The 18,896-nt window shown below is 39.0% G+C and overlaps 1 protein-coding gene across 1 annotated transcript in view; it reads right to left on the reverse strand.

The window, feature by feature from the left end:
• Positions 1-18,896, reverse strand: part of ZCWPW2 (zinc finger CW-type and PWWP domain containing 2) — a 142,811-nt gene that overhangs the window by 20,313 nt on the left and 103,602 nt on the right. The window contains exon 5 of the mRNA XM_027523645.1: positions 14,868-14,914. Within this exon, the coding sequence (XP_027379446.1) occupies positions 14,868-14,914 (47 nt within the window). The remainder of the gene's footprint in view (positions 1-14,867; positions 14,915-18,896) is intronic.

The following is an 18,896-nucleotide window of genomic DNA, read 5'->3' on the forward strand; positions in this document are numbered from 1 at the left end:
CAAGGAAGTCCTGAAATTAAAAATCTCTTTAGTGAGAAGAACAAGTTTGTTAGCTGTATTAAATCTGAGGGCGTAAAGTTTTGATCAGCATTTTATGCTCACTGAATACATAAATACATTTTGTAATCTTCTGAGAATAATTGTCAGTCAATAATCACTAAAGAGCTGCCTATTTTGACAGAAGAATGAATCTGTACCTTGAATAATGTACATAAACTCCTGTCAAAAGTCATTATATAGAAGGAAAAGCCAATATTCTCATTCCCCTTTGGTAAATCTTCTGGGAAATATATGCTTGGAATAGGATGAAAACTGGTTTCATGAAACATTGTAAATGATGGTTATTACTTAATCTGAGTACCTTGGGAGAACAAATAATAAAGTTAAGTCTTCGGGCCCAGAGAATATTTGTTTTTAACACTTCTTCGAAAAGAAGGGAAGGTTGAAATGATCATTTTCTAGTCTTATTTTAAGCATGATTTCAACAGATCATCTACAAATCGGTGTTTCTTACATAGATGGCAGCCAATGACCAATGCTTCAGTCAGGTCAGTCTTCAGCAGAGGGGTATTCCTGTGAGGTTTGGACAGTATCAGAGACCAGTCCTTGGCAACATGATTTATCAACCTCTAGCTGTCCCTTGCACTCTCTTCAGCCATGTGTAAGTTCATACTACTGGTCTGTGGATTTCTCTGCATGAAGAGCTTACCAGAGAAAACACTGGAGTGTATGCTCAAGCAGTGACCTGAGGCATGGGAGAATCAGTTCAGTTCAGTTCAGTCACTCAGTCATGTCCGACTCTTTGAGACCCCATGGACTGCAGCACGCCAGGCCTCCCTGTCCATCACCAACTCCTGGAGTTAACTCAAACTCATGTCCACTGAGTCAGTGATGCCATCCAACTATCTCATCCTCTGTCGTCCCCTTCTCCTGCCCTCAATCTTTCCCAGCATCAGGGTCTCTTCAGATGAGTCAGTTCTTCACATCAGGTGGCCAAAGTATTGGAGTTTCAGCTTCAGCATCAGTTCTTCCAATGAATGCTCAGGACTGATTTCCTTTAGGATGGACTGGTTGGATTTCCTTGCAGTCCAAGGGACTCTCAAGAGTCTTCTCCAACACCACAGTTCAAAAGTATCAATTCTTTGGCATTCATGGGACAATGTTTCCCCCTAAAATAGAAGTTGACTGCTAGACCACCTTAGACAGAAGTCAAGAAAAGTCCTGCTGTTAACACCTCCCAGTCCTGGTTGAGGACAGAAGTACCAGACACCTCAAGGGAACTCCAATGGTTATATACATCACTGATAAATTTTCAAGTCTTGCACTCGATTATTTTTTTTTAAACAATCTTTGACCATCTATCTATACCACAGGTAGAACATAGCGATTCAGGAAGTTTTTTTTTAAAAAACAACACAAATTGCACTATATCTATAGAGAGCTTCAAAAAATGAAGGATTAATAGGAACATGGAGGAAAGAGTCCCATGGAAATCAGAAGAAAGTAGAACTTATGTCAGCTGTTAATCTGACTGAATGAAGCTGGTAAGTTAGACTATTTGCCCTGCAATTGGACACTGCCTAAAAATCCAAGTCTGTTGAAAACAATTCCTATTTCTATACAGTTTTTTCTAAGTCATTAGGTATTTCAGCAAGAGGAATGTTGGGAAAAGATAAGGTTTCTCAGGAATACTTTCTAGAATCTACCTATTTCAATTAAATTCAAAAAAGCAGATGTTCTGAGAACATTCAATGATTATAGGACACATATTACATTTTTTTCTGGACTAAAGAACAAATGTTGAGACCTTCATTAGTGGTTTTGCCATTTTTCTCTCCATTAACTTGATTAGTGAGGATAGGTGGTCTGATTCTCTGACCCATGATCACTGTCAAGTGTTCTGAACATTTTATCCTCAGCAACATGCAAAGGAAGATTGTCTCTCTCCTATACAGGGACAGACAGACTGCAGAGTAGCATAATTTTTAAAAAAAGATTATTTAAAATATTTTGTCTGGATCCAAGTCTTTAAATCAGATCTCTGAGGATTCCAGAGTTTGAAACAAAAGACATTCTTGCACCTAGATTCATAGAAGAATGTAGAAGCTACAATTCCTTTTGTTTGATCTGGGTGACATGCTTCCAGCATGTAGGGGAGTACAGATTTAAGATGTGTACCTAAAATACATATTTCATAACAGAGAAAATTATTTTTGAAGCAAAGTGAAAGTATTTGGGCTTTCCTGGCAGCTCAGACAGTAAAGGATCTGCCTGAAATTTGAGAGACCTGGGTTTGATCCCTGGGTTGGGAAGATCCCCTGGAGAAGGGAATGGTTACCCATTCCAGTATTACAGTACCTTCTTGAGATTGATATTATCATCTCCATTTGGGCTTCCCTGGTAGCTCAGGTGGTAAAGAAGCCGCCTGTAATGCAGGAGATCCCAGTTCGATCCCTGGGTCGGGAAGATCCCTTGGAGAAGGGACAGGCTACCCACTCCAGTATTCATTGGCTTCCCTGATGGCTCAGACAGTAAAGAATCTGCCTGCAATGTGGGAGACCTGGCTTTGATCCCTGAGTTGGGAAGATCCCCAGGAAGGGCGCATGACAACCCACTCTAGAATTCTTGCCAGGAAAATCCCCATGGACAGAGGAACTTTCAGGCTACAGTCCATGGGGTCACAAAGAGTTGGACACGACTGAGAAACTAAGCATGGAAAGCATTAATACATAAACAAAAATAAAAATATCACCCCCAAATTAGTAATATTTTAAAGAATTTTAAAGTAGTAATTTATAGGTTTTTAAAGACCTATGAACAAAATATAAATAAATATAAAATTTGAAGATCTGTGGACAGAGGTCAAATGTTTATAAATTTGAAATTATAGATTAATTCTAATAAGTTATATGTAAACTTTACTGATTTTCACTGGCATATTTTCTTCCAGTGATAACAATTTTCCTTTGCCAATTAGAAAATAGTAGTTATTTCATTAGGCATAGAAAGATAATTTTTAATATTCAGGGCAATAGCTAGAATCTATAAAATATACTAATTATTCAAACTCCTATTGTATATCAATAACCACACTTCTATGGATTAGTAATACTGGTTTTTGGTTTTAATGGAATGGGATGAGGAAGGTGATGGTGAGAAGAAACCCAGACTCATTGTGTGTGTGTAGCTTTATGTTGGAGATGTGTCTCTGGATAAGAGAAAGAACTATTCTGGCAATGAATATAACCAATAAAACTGAAGACAGCTGCATAACAACCTTCAGTCCCAAATAGCAAAGGACAACACTTGCTCTTCGTGTGATTAGTAGGACTCAACTTGAACAGCTTTATGTTTCTTAACAAAAGAGCAATCACATTTTGTAGCTTTTTTTTTTTTTTTTGCTTTCTGGTTCAAAGTTAAATTACAGAATAGAAAATGTGGAGAGTTATGGTTGAAAAGTTTTGGATTTCTGGAATCTATGACACCGGATTTTAAGTATTACTAAACTTGAATTCCAAGTGAATACATACCTTGAGTGAATTTTCAAATGGGCATCATATGTAGAGAAAGAAAAATTAAGCCAATCTTCTATTATTATAAATGAAGACATTTTAAAATAATTAGGATGAAAACAATTCTCAGAAGTTGAGAGGATATTACTGATAGAGATGAATTTCTGTTTACTGCCTAACTAGATTTTAAATCTTCTCAGGTAAATCAGTACACCGGGACAGGTCACTAGTTTAGGAAAACCCTGCCACTCCCACCTCCCAAAGCACTCTTGGGACCTGCAACCCCCAAATGGCAACAAGAGGCACCCCACAGCCCCGTGGCGGAAAACCGGCCCTGTGTAAGCTGCCTGCTAAATGACAACCTGCCCGCTTGGAGAACAGTACCTCACTCTAGGAAGTGGTCAGCTTCTGTCCAGGGAACAAAAACAAAGAGGTGTTCGCTCTGCTACACGCACTCTGATGCCCACTTACCCTCTATTCCCCACTCCTCTCACTCCCATCAACCACCTTAAGGAAACTACCAGGAGATCAGTTTGGCTGAAATCAGATCCATAAACTGAAAGTCAAGTCAGAAAAAGGGTTAAGCAAATATACAAGTCCCAAAGTAGGCTTTTCTATTTAAGAAACAAACAGAATCATCCACATCAGAAAAGAGGTACTCTAAGTCAAGAGTACTCCTTGTTCTTACAAATATATAAAAGGTTCTGGGTATCAACAACTAATCCATTTTGTCTGATTTTAATACTTTCTACTAATAGTTATCCCACAGAATTCCTATAGATTTTAATTTAAGATAAAAGAGGTAAAGCTTGAAACCTAAAGGGCAGGCTTAGTTTTTAACTTACTACAGAATATCTTGTTTAAAATCACTCCCCTGGAAGGAAGTTTGATAACATTGCCTTAGAGTGACCCAGAGTTTTTCAGGGAAACTAAAATTAGCACAAACAGAACTTTCTATATGAAGGTTTCCACTGATGACTTAAAATGATAAATGGACAAATTTATATATTAATATATATTTTATTTATATTTGAAAATGCAGCTCACATCAAAAGAATACATTTATATCTAAAAACTTTGATTAGGAAAATTTTAGGCAGTAATGAAAATGTTTTCTATTTTAATCTGGAATGGTAGTTACATGGGTCTATATGCTTAAGAAAAACTCATCAAACTCTACACTTAAGATCTGTGCATTTCATTGTGTTTAAGTTTCACATCAATTTAAAAAACTAAATTACCAAAAAGGTAAATCAAAAGCAAGAAAGCTATAAAAACTAACAGTATAGAAAACGGCAAATTTTGACAGAATATCTGAATTGATTCAAGTTTTGGAAACACTGGCTTATGAGAAGGTTGAAAAAAAGTAACATCCAAAGGAAATTAAGTGAGTTTTGAAGCCTGACAGTGACTCTTCCCAAGGGATTCCTCTCTTACCATTCTTTCTTGAGATATCTCTTTGCCTGGGGCTATAAGCCAGCTGTAAAGATCAATTACAATATTTATCTTTGTGGAAAGATGCATATAAAACTAAGTGAATTCAGTGAGGTGCTGTACATGAATTCTATATTATAAGAAGCTTATTAATTAGCACAAATAACAGTATGGTACTGGCACAAAGACAGAAATATTGATCAATGAAACAAATTAGAAAGCCCAGTAATAAATCCACACACCTATGGACACCTTATCTTTGACAAAGGAGGCAAGAATATACAATGGAGAAAAGACAATCTCTTTAACAAGTGGTGCTGGGAAAACTGGTCAACCACTTGTAAAAGAATGAAACTAGAACACTTTCTAACACCATACACAAAAATAAACTCAAAAAGGATTAAAGATCTAAATGTAATACCAGAAACCTTAAAACTCCTAGAGGAGAACATAGGCAAAACACTCTCTGACATAAATCACAGAAGGATCCTCTATGACCCACCTCCCAGAATATTGGAAATAAAAGCAAAAATAAACAAATGGGACCTAATTAAAATTAAAAGCTTCTGCACAACAAAGGAAACTCTAAGCAAGGTGAAAATACAGCCTTCAAATGGGAGAAAATAATAGGAAATGAAGCAACTGACGAAGAATGAATCTCAAAAATATACAAGCATCTCCTGCAGCTCAATTCCAGAAAAATAAACAACCCAACCAAAAAATGAGCCAAAGAAGTAAACAGACATTTCTCCAAAGAAGATATACAGATGGCTAACATATACATGAAAAGATGCTCAACATCACTCATTATCAATCAGTTCAGTTCAGTCACTCAGTCGTGTCTGACTCTTTGCGACCCCATGAATTGCAGCACACCAGGCCTCCCTGTCCATCACCAACTCCCGGAGTTTACTCAAATCACATCCATCGAGTCAGTGATGCCATCCAGCCATCTCATCCTCTGTTGTCCCTTTCTCCTCCTGCCCCCAATCCCTCACAGCATCAGAGTCTTTTCCAGTGAGTCAACTCTTCGCATGAGGTGGTCAAAGTACTGCAGTTTCAGCTTCAGCATCAGTCCTTCCAATGAACATTCAGGACTGATTTCCTTTAGAACGGACTGGTTGGATCTCCTTGCAATTCAAGGGACTCTCAACAGTCTTCTCCAACACCACAGTTCAAAAGCATCAATTCTTTGGCACTCAGCTTTCTTCACAGTCCAACTCTCACATCCATACATGACCACTGGAAAAACCATAGCCTTGACTAGATGGACCTTTGTTGGCAAAGTAATCTCTGCCTTTGAATATGCTATCTAGGTTAGTCATAACTTTCCTTCCAAGGACTAAGTGTCTTTTAATTTCATGGCTGCAATCACCATCTACAGTGATTTTAGAGCCCCCCAAAAAAGTCTGACACTGTTTCCACTGTTTCTCCGTCTATTTCCCATGAAGTGATGGGACCAGATGCCATGATCTTCGTTTTCTGAATGTTGAGCTTTAAGCCAACTTTTTCACTCTCCTCTTTCACTTTCATCAAGAGGCTTTTTAGTTCCTCCTCAGTTTCTGCCATAAGGGTGGTGTCATCTGCATATCTGAGGTTACTGATATTTCTCCCAGCCATCTTGATTCCAGCTTGTGCTTCTTCCAGCCCAGTGTTTCTCATGATGTACTCTGCATATAAGTTAAACAAGCAGGGTGACAGTATACAGCCTTGATGTACTCCTTTTCCTATTTGGAACCAGTCTGTTGTTCCATGTCCAGTTCTAACTGTTGCTTCCTGACCTGCATCCAGGTTTCTCAAGAGGCAGGTTAGGTGGTCTGGTATTCCCATCTCTTTCAGAATTTTCCACAGTTTATTGTGATCCACATAGTCAAAGGCTTTGGCATAGTCAATAAAGCAGAAATAGATGTTTTTCTGGAACTATCTTCCTTTTTCCATGATCCAACAGATGTTGGCAATTTGATCATTATCAGAGAAATGCAAATCAAATCCACAGTGAAGTACCATTTCATGCCAGTCAGAATGGCTGCTATCCAAAAGTCTACAAGCAATAAATGGTGGAGAGGGTATGGAGAAAAGGGAACCCTCTTACACTGTTGGTGGGAATGCAAACTACTACAGCTACTATGGAGAACAGTGTGGAGATTCATTAAAAAAACTAGAAATAGAACTGCCATATCACCCAGCAATCCCACTATTGGGCATACACACTGAGGAAACCAGAATTGAAAGAGACACGTGTACCGCAATGTTCATTGCAGCACTGTTTATAATAGCCAGGACATGGAAGCAACTTAGATGTCCATCAGCAGATGAATGGATAAGAAAGCTGTGGTACATATACACAATGGAGTATTACTCAGCCATTAAAAAGAATACATTTGAGTCAGTTCTAATGAGGTGGATGAAACTGGAGCCTATTATACAGACTGAAGTAAGCCAGAAAGAAAAACACCAATACAGTATACTAATGCATATATATGGCATTTAGAAAGATGGTAACAATAACCCTCTGTGCGAGACAGCAAAAGAGACACAGATGAATAGAACAGTCTTTTGGACTCTGTGGGAGAGGGCAAAGGTGGGATGATTTGGGAGAATGGCACTGAAACATATACAATATCATATGTGAAATGAATCGCCAGTCCAGGTTCAATGCATGATACAGGACGCTCGGGGCTGGTGCACTGGGATGACCCAGAGGGATGATATGGGGAGGGAGGTGGGAGGGGGTTCAGGATGGGGAACACGTGTACACCTGTGGCGGATTCATGTTGATGTATGGCAAAACCAATACAATATTGTAAAGTAATTAGCCTCCAAATAAAATAAATAAATATACATTAAAAAATAATAATAATTAGCACAATATTCAGACAACCAGTCATAAAATATAAGCAACTTTTGTAATTGTGCTAATGAAAGTTTCCTGCGTATTATGAAGAATTTTCACAATAATTTAGGAGAGAATTTTTTTATATTTTTCATCAAAAAATATAATGGCTTGAATTCCTCATACCTACATGTAAAAATCAAGAGAGTGGTCATTACTTTTTGTTTTTTTAAGGTGGTGTCAATTAAACTCTTGGCATTAATAAAAATAAAGTGCTAGAAGAAAAGATACCCATGTGTACATATTTTCATATGTAAGCTAAAAAATTTAGAAAACAAAATTTAAAAAGAGATCCTTTTCTGATTAGTAACAACAATGTGGGATGGCCTTAATTAGATAGATGTAAAATTCCACACTGAAAAAACAGTAAAGAAAAAATGATAAAGGGACAAGTTACATTTCTACAGGTATGTAGCAATATTCAATAAACATGGGGTTTCTCTCCAGATTAGTACACAGATTTTTGTCAATACCAACCATAACCTCAACAGAGTTTTTCTTTGGAGACTTGACTAAATATTTCTAAATATATTATTGTGTGATGTTCAGTTCAGTTCAGTCACTCAGTTGTGTCTGACTCTTTGTGACCCCATGATTCACAGCACGCCAGGCCTCCCTGTCCATCACCAACTCCCAGAGTTTACCCAAACTCATGCCCATCAAGTTGGTGCTGCGATCCAACCATCTCATCCTCTGTCGTCCCCTTCTCCTCCTGCCCCCAATGCCTCCCAGCATCAGAGTCTTTTCCAGTGAGTCAACTCTTCGCATGAGGTGGCCAAAGTATTGGAGTTTCAGCTTCAGCATCAGTCCTTCCAATGAACACCCAGGACTGATCTCCTTTAGAACGGACTGGTTGGATCTCCTTGCAATTCAAGGGACTCTCAAGAGTCTTCTCCAACACCACAGTTCAAAAGCATCAATTCTTTGGCACTCAGCTTTCTTCACAGTCAAACTTTCACATCCATACATGACCACCGGAAAAACCACAGCCTTGACTAGACGGACCTTTGTTGGCAAAGTAATGTCTCTGCTTTTGAATATGCTATCTAGGTTGGTCAAACTACCGCACAGTTGCACTCATCTCACACGCTAGTAAAGTAATGCTCAAAATTCTCCAAGTCAGGATTCAGCAGTATGTGAACCGTGAACTTCCAGATGTTCAAGTTGGTTTTAGAAAAGGCAGAGGAACCAGAGACCAAATTGCCAACCTCCGCTGGATCATGGAAAAAGCAAGAGAGTTCCAGAAAAACATCTATTTCTGCCTTATTGACCATGCAAAAGCCTTTGACTATGTGGATCCCAATAAACTGTGGAAAATTCGGAAAGAGATGGGAATACCAGACCACCTGACCTGCCTCTTGAGAAACCTATATGTAGGTCAGGAAGCAACAGTTAGAACTGCACATGGAAAAACAGACTGATTCCAAATAGGAAACGGAATATGTCAAGGCTGTATATTGTCATTCTGCTTATTTAACTTATATGCAGAGTACATCATGAAAAACGCTGAGCTGGAAGAAGCACAAGCTGGAATCAAGATGGCTGGGAGAAATATCAATAACCTCAGATATGCAGATGACACCACTCTTATGGCAGAAACTGAAGAGGAACTAAAAAGCCTCTTGATGCAAGTGAAAGAGGAGAGTGAAAAAGTTGGCTTAAAGCTCAATATTCAGAAAATGAAGATCATGGCATCTGGTCCCATCACTTCATGGGAAATAGATGGGGATCTGGTCCCATCACTTCATGGGAAATAGATGGGGAAACAGTGGAAAGAGTGTTAGACTTTATTTTTGGGGGGCTCCAAAATCACTGCAGATGGTGACTGCAGCCATGAAATTAAAAGATGCTTACTCCTTGGAAGGAAAGTTATTACCAACCTAGACAGCATATTCAAAGGCAGAAACATTACTTTGCCAACAAAGGTCCGTCTAGTCAAGGCTATGGTTTTTCCAGTGGTCATGTATGGAAAGCTGAGAGTTAGACTGTGAAGAAAGCTGAGTGCCAAAGAACTGATGCTTTTGAACTGTGGTGTTGGAGAAGACTGTTGAGAGTCCCTTGAATTGCAAGGAGATCCAACCAGTCCATTCTAAAGGAAATCAGCCCTGGGTGTTCTTTGGAAGGAATGCTGCTATAGCTGAAACTCCAGTACTTTGGTCACCTCATGCGAAGAGTTGACTCATTAGAAAAGACTCAGATGCTGGGAGGGATTGGGGGCAGGAAGAGAAGGGGACGACAGAGGATGAGATGGCTGGATGTCATCATCGACTTGATGTATTTGAGTTTGAGTGAACTCCAGGAGTTGGTGATGTACAGGGAGGCCTGGCGTGCTGCGATTCATGGGGTCACAAAGAGTCAGACACGACTGAGTGACTGAACTGAACTGAACTAAACTGAGGTTGGTCATAACTTTCCTTCCAAGGAGTAAGTGTCTTTTAATTTCATGGCTGCAGTCACCATCTGCAGTGATTTTGGAGCCCAGAAAAATAAAGTCTGACACTGTTTCCACTGTTTCCTCATCTATTTCCCATGAAGTGATGAGACCAGATGCCATCCATGATCTTCATTTTCTGAATGTTGAGCTTTAAGCCAACTTTTTCACTCTCCTCTTTCACTTTCATCAAGAGGCTTTTGAGTTCCTCTTCACTTTCTGCCATAAGGGTGGTGTCATCTGCATATCTGAGGTTATTGATATTTCTCCCGGCAATCTTGATTCCAGCTTGTGTTTCTTCCAGTCCAGCATTTATCATGATATACTCTGCATATAAGTTAAATAAGCAGGGTGATAATATACAGCCTTGATGTACTCCTTTTCCTATTTGGAGCCAGTCTATTGTTCCATGTCCAGTTCTAACTGTTGCTTCCTGACCTGCATATAGGTTTCTCAAGAGGCAGGTCAGGTGGTCTGGTATTCCCATCTCTTTCCGAATTTTCCACAGTTTATTGGGATCCACACAGTCAAAGGCTTTTGCATAGTTAATAAAGCAGAAATAGATGTTTTTCTGGAACTCTCTTGCTTTTTCCATGATCCAGCAGATGTTGGCAATTTGATCTCTGGTTCCTCTGCCTTTTCTAAAACCAGGTTGAACATTTGGAAGTTCACAGTTCACATACTGCTGAATCCTGACTTGGAGAATTTTGAGCATTACTTTACTAGCGTGTGAGATAAGTTCAATTGTGCGGTAGTTCGAGCATTCTTTGGCATTGCCTTTCTTTCGGATTGGAATGAAAACTGACCTTTTCCAGTCCTGTGGCCACTGCTGAGTTTTCCAAATTTGCTGGCATACTGAGTGCAGCACTTTCACAGCATCATCTTTCAGGATTTGAAATAGCTTGACTGGGTTTCCATCACCTCCCCTAGCTTTTTTCATAGTGATGCTTTCTAAGGACCACTTGACTTCACATTCCAGGATGTAAATTACGGCATTATTGGGGTTTCCCCTTGCCACAAGACCGGATAGAGTAAAGAAGTTAGACCTTTGGCTATTCTGAATAATTCCAGAATGCTCTGGCCTGGAGGAAGAGTCTCCATTTGGCTGGAACCTTGCCTGGGGATAATTTAGGGCAGGAGCAATGCTGGCTCAGTATTTTAGAATAGGATAAGAAGACAGTTGGGAGATGTGGAATTGGAATTGGTTAGTGCATATCAAAGAGGTACCGTGTGCATCTTGAAGCACTGGCTAGGCTTGGGAGCGTTAGTCCCTCCCCAGACAAAAAGGTTTTTTAAAATGTCAAATCATCACGATATACATATATACATAGAGTCTGAGAAAGGAAAAATAAGTATGAAAAAAAATTTTTTGAAAAAGTAAAGTAATGAAGGATCACTAACCCACACATTAAAGAAAAGATAATAATTACAGCAATTTGGAATTCATTTTAAGACTACAGACGTAAATAGATATAGATACGGATATTTTGACATGTAAAACGCTGCATGTTATATTATGGACAAGGTATACTATATATTCTAGCATGTGGCTCAGTTGCTCAGTCGCATCTGACTTTTTGCAACCCCATGGGCTATAGTCCACCAGGCTCCTCTGTTCGTGGGATTCTCCAGGCAAGAATACTGGAGTGGGTTGCTATTTCCTCCTCAATCTTCCCAACCCAGGGATCAAACTCTTGTCTCCTGCATTGGTAGGTGGGTCCTTTACTGATGCACCTGGGAAACCCCATACTACCTATTATAGAGAAGAAAACAAAAGAAGAGCAGCAAAGTAGGGAAAGATTATTTATTAGTATAAATGGTGTTGGGATAAGCAGTGAGTGCGGGGAGAAAACATGTCTTTTTCCACCACCCTTCTAAGTTTTCATTTGGGGCCCCTACAGCAAAAGACAGATGAAAAAGTGAAAAGCATGCAAAATTATCTAATATAAGTTTTATGTGACTGGGGTGCCTCCATAGGAAATGAAGACCCAGAGAAGCAACTCAGCCTCAGGGTTGTGACTCCGGGTGTGACGAGGAGTGGAAAGTCACAGGGATGTGGCAGGACAGGAAGGCGCATGGGCTACATGTGGAGCCTGCTTCTGAGAACTCTCTGTGCCCTCTGTCTTTGGAGACAGGAGGCTCCTGTCCTCCACGGACAGGGAGGACAACTCCCTCATGAGGCCTTTATGACCTGCTTCAGGGGAAGGTCAGAAACTCCTTCCTACCTGGTGTTTCACAAATTCCTTCATCTGAGAATACTCAATACACCAAGGTGCTGTATTCTGGGGCAGCACATCCTGAGTCTTATCACTATAAGGCTGCTGCAATTTTTTATACTCTATCCTTGTACCACATGTAAAAATAAATCCATATTCCCACAACAATAGCTAACATTTATGAAATGTTTCCTATTTTCTAAGCACTGTGCTATGTACTTTATATAAATTGTCAAGAGTAATTTTTATATTATAAGACTTTCATTCTTCTCATTTAACAGGAGGAAACTGAGAGCATAGAGAGTTTAGCAGCCAAATTGAAGATCATAGCAGTGGTAGGTGACAGACCAGGACCTCTATCCCCTTTACAAGTAAATATATGGTTGAAAATGTTACAGTATGTAGGGTAGAAAATAAGTAAATTATCCAGTAATCTCAATAACAATGTGTTTATTTCCATTTTCCTCTCCATAAGTCTTTGAAATTTCATGGCTTTTGGTCTAATTTATAATATTTCAGTATTATTTTATATTAAATCACTCTGCAATTATATTGGTAGTTTGTTGAGTTCAGCAGGACATTCAAAAGTCATACCAAATGTCGGACAGACATTACACAGTCTTGTTTAATGCACTGCAAGATATCTACTGTCCTGAATCTTTGCTCAGTAGAACATCTTGTGAAAGTGAACGTTGCTCAGTTGTGTCCAATTCTTTGCGACTCCATGGACTGTATAGTCCATGGAATTCTCCAGGTCAGAATACTGGAGTGGGGTTGGGATCTTCCCAACCCAGGGACAGAATCCAGGTCTCCCGCATTGCAGGCGGATTCTTTACCAGCTGAGCAACAAGGGAAGCAGAATGTCTTGTATTCCCTCAAATACTATACTCCCAAACACCTCCACACATTCCTAAAATATCTGTTAGGGCAGTGTCTCACAAACTATCTGTAGTAAAAAGCCAGTTGTTACCTTCCCCAACTCCATAATCTGTCCAATATCTATACTTTTATTAAAAAAAAAAAAAGTCACTAGGGGAAAACAAAACAATAAATTAAAACATACAGAATATAAATTCCATTTTATTGCATTTGACAGACAAAAATTACCATGCAAGTGTCTAAATGGTTACTGTCAGTTTTTCCTCTTATCTCATTGCAGGCCAATAAATAGTTCACAGACCAGTTCTGGTTCGTGGGCCACATTTTGAATAGCACTGACCTAGAGACAGTACCACCTTTGTTGAAAATCACTAGTAAAAATAAAGCAATACATAAGAATGGTAGTTAATATTACCTTTATAATTTTTATGCTAAATATCCTCTAGTAGAGACTGAAATAAACAATACCATCCTCATAAACAACCCTGCATTACTTCACATGCTCCTGTCTAAACCTTCAGACACGCACACAAGTCCTAGTTCGTTTCTTTTTTAAAGGGCAACCTTGTCTTCTGATGTTGAATTTCCCTTTGCAAAGGTGCATCTACACTATTTACATAGTGAAAAGTCCAGATTCCTTTTACAAGCAAAAAGCAAAAGGATAAAAACAAAATTTGATTTTAAAAGGACTCATAAAAATATACATACATGGAACACAAGAATGATGCTCCTCTTATTGCCTGTCCACCTGGAGGTTCCTGCCCATCAGCCTTTCCTGTTTCCCCACGTCACACTTGACCTTCTGAGAGTTCACCCTGTGCCCGCCCCATCACTCAACACAGAAGGACCACAAGGGTAGGCTTTGCTTTCAATCACGGTCCACTTACTTATGACACTAATACATTACTTGTCTAGAAGAATTTGTTTAAAAGCATTGACTCCTTTTCTTTTTCAGTGGTGTCCTATTGAGAATATTGTCACATGAGAACACTGTCAAAGCTTCTCCTATCCTAACCATAGCTTTGACAGTAAGTAGAGTTAAATATCTCTCTGCACACAATGTACAGAATAACATTAAATTTTAAAAATTGCTTTAAATGCTATTAACTTTACGAATTTTTATTAAAAAGATTCAAAAAAATGTCTGATGTTGTAATCTACTTAACTTTAAGGTAAAGTCCACAATAAGCTGTGAATTTTAATTATTTCAATTTTCTATGAAGATTGCACACACAATAACATGACATAAAATATTTTAGTATGAGAAATATTAAAATGTGAGTATGCACAAATAAAAGCAATTGTTTATTTTTTAATTTAAAGTTTTCTATTATTCTAATATCTGATAATTCTATTACACTGATATAAGTAACATAAATATTAAATTACCATAAAAATTAAAATATTAACCATTAATATTAAATATAAATACTATTTTCTTTTAAAAGTGTATTAATCAGATTGAATTTCAAATCTGTATATTTAATAAAATATGATCTTACCCTTTTCTTGGCCACCACAGTAACTTTGCCAGCTGCTTTGGATTTGTCTGTAAGATAATAAAGAATGGCTGCTTCAGAAAAGTGCCTACACTCCTGTTCGAATAAATGCAACATTACACAGAATTTTCTTTCTCATACCATGATATGTGTTTTATGTGGTCCTTTTTGATAAAAATGCTAACAAACTCAGCTCCCAGAGTTGATTATAAAACAAAGTAATCCAAAAGTAAGAGCATTCCTATACTTATTTGACAAATCTCTACCCCTAAATCTGACTGGCTGGCTGGATGCCCTCTAGCGAGCATCCAGTGCATTTCATTTCTAGGTTCCGGTCAGCCCAAGTGCCCTGGGGTATGTAGGATCTGGAATTAAATCCCAGTTACTTCTACATGCATGTCTTACTACATGCCAGACAAGGAATAAAGACTTCAAAGAGACATCTTATTTAATCCTCCTGATAGTTTTTAAAGGTGCATCCCCGTCTCCACTCCACAGCCTGAGGTTCTGCAATGGGGCAGATACATCCGACCACAAGTCCCTGGTCTCTATGCCTGCTGCCTCCATTCGGGGCCCCAAATGGGGCTGCCAACAGTGCCACCAAGAAAGATGCAGCAAGAGTGAGGAGGCTAATCAAACAAGAGTACAGCTGACCTTGAACAACATGGCGGTTTAGAGCGCCAACCCCTTGTGCAGTCAAAAATCCACATATAACTTTTGACTCCCTAAAATTTAATGACTTGTAGCCTACTGTTAACTGGAAGCCTTACTGATAATGTAAACAGTTGACTAACACATATCATGTATGTTATTATGTATTATATACTATATTCTTACAATACAGTACGCCAGAGAAAAGAAAATGTCTTTAAGCAAATCATGAAAGGAAAAAATATTTACAGTACTGTACTGTATATATATATATCAATGCTGTAAGTCTGTGATTTGTTTTTAAGATGAATCATCCGTCTGTCACTACCTATAGCAATTTTGTCTTCTATGATACAAAATACTGTAGATGTCACATGTATTACTAACACTAGACATCAAATATGAAAAGATAATGTGAAAACAAAATTCATGTTTCATGAAGAAACAGTGACATGGCTGCCCAGTGTAATAGATATGATTGCTCATAGTAGCCCAGCCTCTATGTTAATGGATAAATCATTATAACATTTTTATGGCAGACAATATTATGGTCACATTCATAAGACAGAATGGGACACCTGTTATATTTTTTTAAACCCCTTACCTGTGATGATAGGCTGATATGCAGTTTCCCCAATTATGAGAGAGAGAGGTACTGTATGTAATATAATTCTTTGAAAGCAAAGTTACAAGACAGTAAGAAAACCAACACATTATTAATCTTGTGTTAACTATCACTCAGCTTTTGCCTATGTAAGGCTAGTCTATTCACTTCAATATAAGTCTTGCACACAATGCTCTACATGATGAATGCCTGGGCACTAATGCGGAGGACATACAGTGTCATACAGACTCTACTGCAAGTGTTAGACTGGCACGCGAGGATACCCACATAGTGCACAACAAATACATTTATGGACCGTACGGCATGAGGATTATTTACTATTCATTGAGTAGAAGTAGGTCATCATTAAGGTTTTCATCCTCACTAGCTTCACTTTGACAAGGCTGTGCAGGAGGAGGAGAAAGGGTTGGACTTTCTTATGGGTGGCAGAGGCAGAGGAGGTGGAAGGGGAGACAGGATAGGCAGGCTCACTTGATGTCACTTTATAGGAATGCATCTTCATTTTTGTCTGACTTTTTTGCATCCTCATTTCTCCAAAATGATACTAACACTTCTTCCACCATTTGCTTCCGTTTCGGTGCCCATATCATAGAAGAGTTCATGATGTAAAAAGTTAAAACCAGGCTTGAGTAATCTGAAACCTTCTGCCAGATTGTCTGATGTCAATTTGTTTTCTGGCACTGCTTCTTCTACATCTTCTTCCTCATCATCTGGCCATGATTCAGAAGCAGTTATCTGTTAATTCCTCTGGTGTGCTGTCTTGAATTTCTCCAAAGTCTGGAAACTCATCACCTGCTACCCTTTTTGTCATACCCACAACCTCTTTCATGATGTCCTCAACTGGATCCATTGTAAGTCCTGTGAAGTCATGCACATCTGGTCACAGTTTTAATAAATCGCAGGGATTTATTATTTCAGGCTTGATGGGCTTCATGGATTTTTCTGTAACAACAATGGCATCTGCAATGGTGTAATCAACCTTCCAGACTTTCACAATGTTCTATTAGGGTTCTCTTCTAGAGCACTGACAATCCTTTCCATGTGTAACGCGCATTAAAAGTTCTATGATCCCTGATCTACAGACTGAATTCAGTTCAGTTCAGTCACTCAGTCGTGTTCGACTCTTTGCGACCCCATGGACTGCAGCACACCAAGCCTCCCTATCCATCACCAACTCCTGGAGTTTGCTTAAACTCATGCTTAAACTCCATTGAGTTGGTGATGCCATCCAACCATCTCATCCTCTGTCATCCCCTTCTCCTCCTGCCTTCAATCTTTCCCAGCATCAGGGTCTTTTCTAGTGAGTCAGATTTTTGCATCATGTGGCCAAAAGACTGGAGCTTCAGCTTCAGTGTCAGTCCTTCCAATGAATATTCAGTGTTGATTTCCAAGGGAATTTCAAGAGTCTTCTCCAACACCACAGTTCAGAAGCATCAATTCAATGCTGTTCAGTTTTCTTTATGATCCAACTCCCACATCCAGACATGACTATTGGAAAAACCATAGCTTTGACTAGACGGACCTTTGTAGGCAAAGTAATGTCTCTGCTATTTAATATTCTGTTCCAGTTGGTCATAGCTTTTCTTCCAAGGAGCAAGTGTCTTTTAATTTCATGGCTGCAGTCACCATCTGCAGTGATTTTGGAGTCTAAGAAAATACAGTCTGTCACTGTTTCTACTGTTTCCCCATCTATTTGCCATGAAGTGATGGGACTGCATGCCATGATCTTTGTTTTCTATGTTGAGCTTTAAGCCAGCTTTTTCAGTCTCTTCTTTCACCTTCATCATGAGGCTCTTCAGTTCCTCTTCATTTTCTGCCATAAGGGTGGTGTCGTCTGCATATCTGAGGTTACTGATGTTTCTCCCAGCAATTCAGAGACTGAATTAGAGAATATATGTTCGAAAGGCAAGCAGATCACTTTGACACCTTCAGTGCTAAACTCGTGGCATTCTGGGGGCCAGGGCATTTCTGATATCAGAAGAACTTTAAAAGACAGTCCCCTTGCTGGTGGAGTACTTCCTGACTCCAAGGACAAAGCACTGATGAAACCAATCCAGTAAAAAATTCTTGCTGTCCAGGCCTTCTTCGTATAGTACAACCAAAAGACTGGCAGCTGCTGTTTATCTTTTCCCTTCAAAGCTTGTGGGTTAGCAGCTTTATGGATAAGGGCAGTCCTGATCATACATCCAGCTGCATTTGCACAAAATCAAACAGTTAGCCTAGCCCTTCCTGCCTTAAATCCTGGTACTTGCTTCTTTTCTTTACTAACAAATATCTTTTGCAGCATTTTTTTTCCAGAATAGGACACTTTCATCTGCATTAAAAATCTGTTCAGGTAGGCATCCTTTCTCCTCAGTGACTTTTTTAATGGCATCTGGGAACTCATCTCCTGCCTTTTGGTCAGCAGAAGCTGCTTCTCTTGTTATCTTGACATTTCTTAAGCCCAACCTCTTTCTAAAATTATCAAATCATCCTTTGCAGGCAGTAAATTCTCTAATTCAGATCCCTCACCTTCCTTTTGCTTTAAGTTGTCATATTATAACCTCACTTTTTCTTGAATCATACTAGAGTCTAAGGTATGTCTTTTTGATAGCAAACCTGTACTCACACTAAGGCTGCAATTTCAATGCAAGGTAAAAAGTGTATTGCACTAAAGTGAAAGGTTTTGGTGCATGCTAGTGTAGCAATGGCACCCCACTCCAGTACTCTTGCCTGGAAAATCCCATGGACGGAGGAGCCTGGTAGGCTGCAGTCCA

The sequence above is a fragment of the Bos indicus x Bos taurus genome, chromosome 22 (assembly GCF_003369695.1).
Source record: "Bos indicus x Bos taurus breed Angus x Brahman F1 hybrid chromosome 22, Bos_hybrid_MaternalHap_v2.0, whole genome shotgun sequence".
NCBI lineage: Eukaryota > Metazoa > Chordata > Mammalia > Artiodactyla > Bovidae > Bos > Bos indicus x Bos taurus.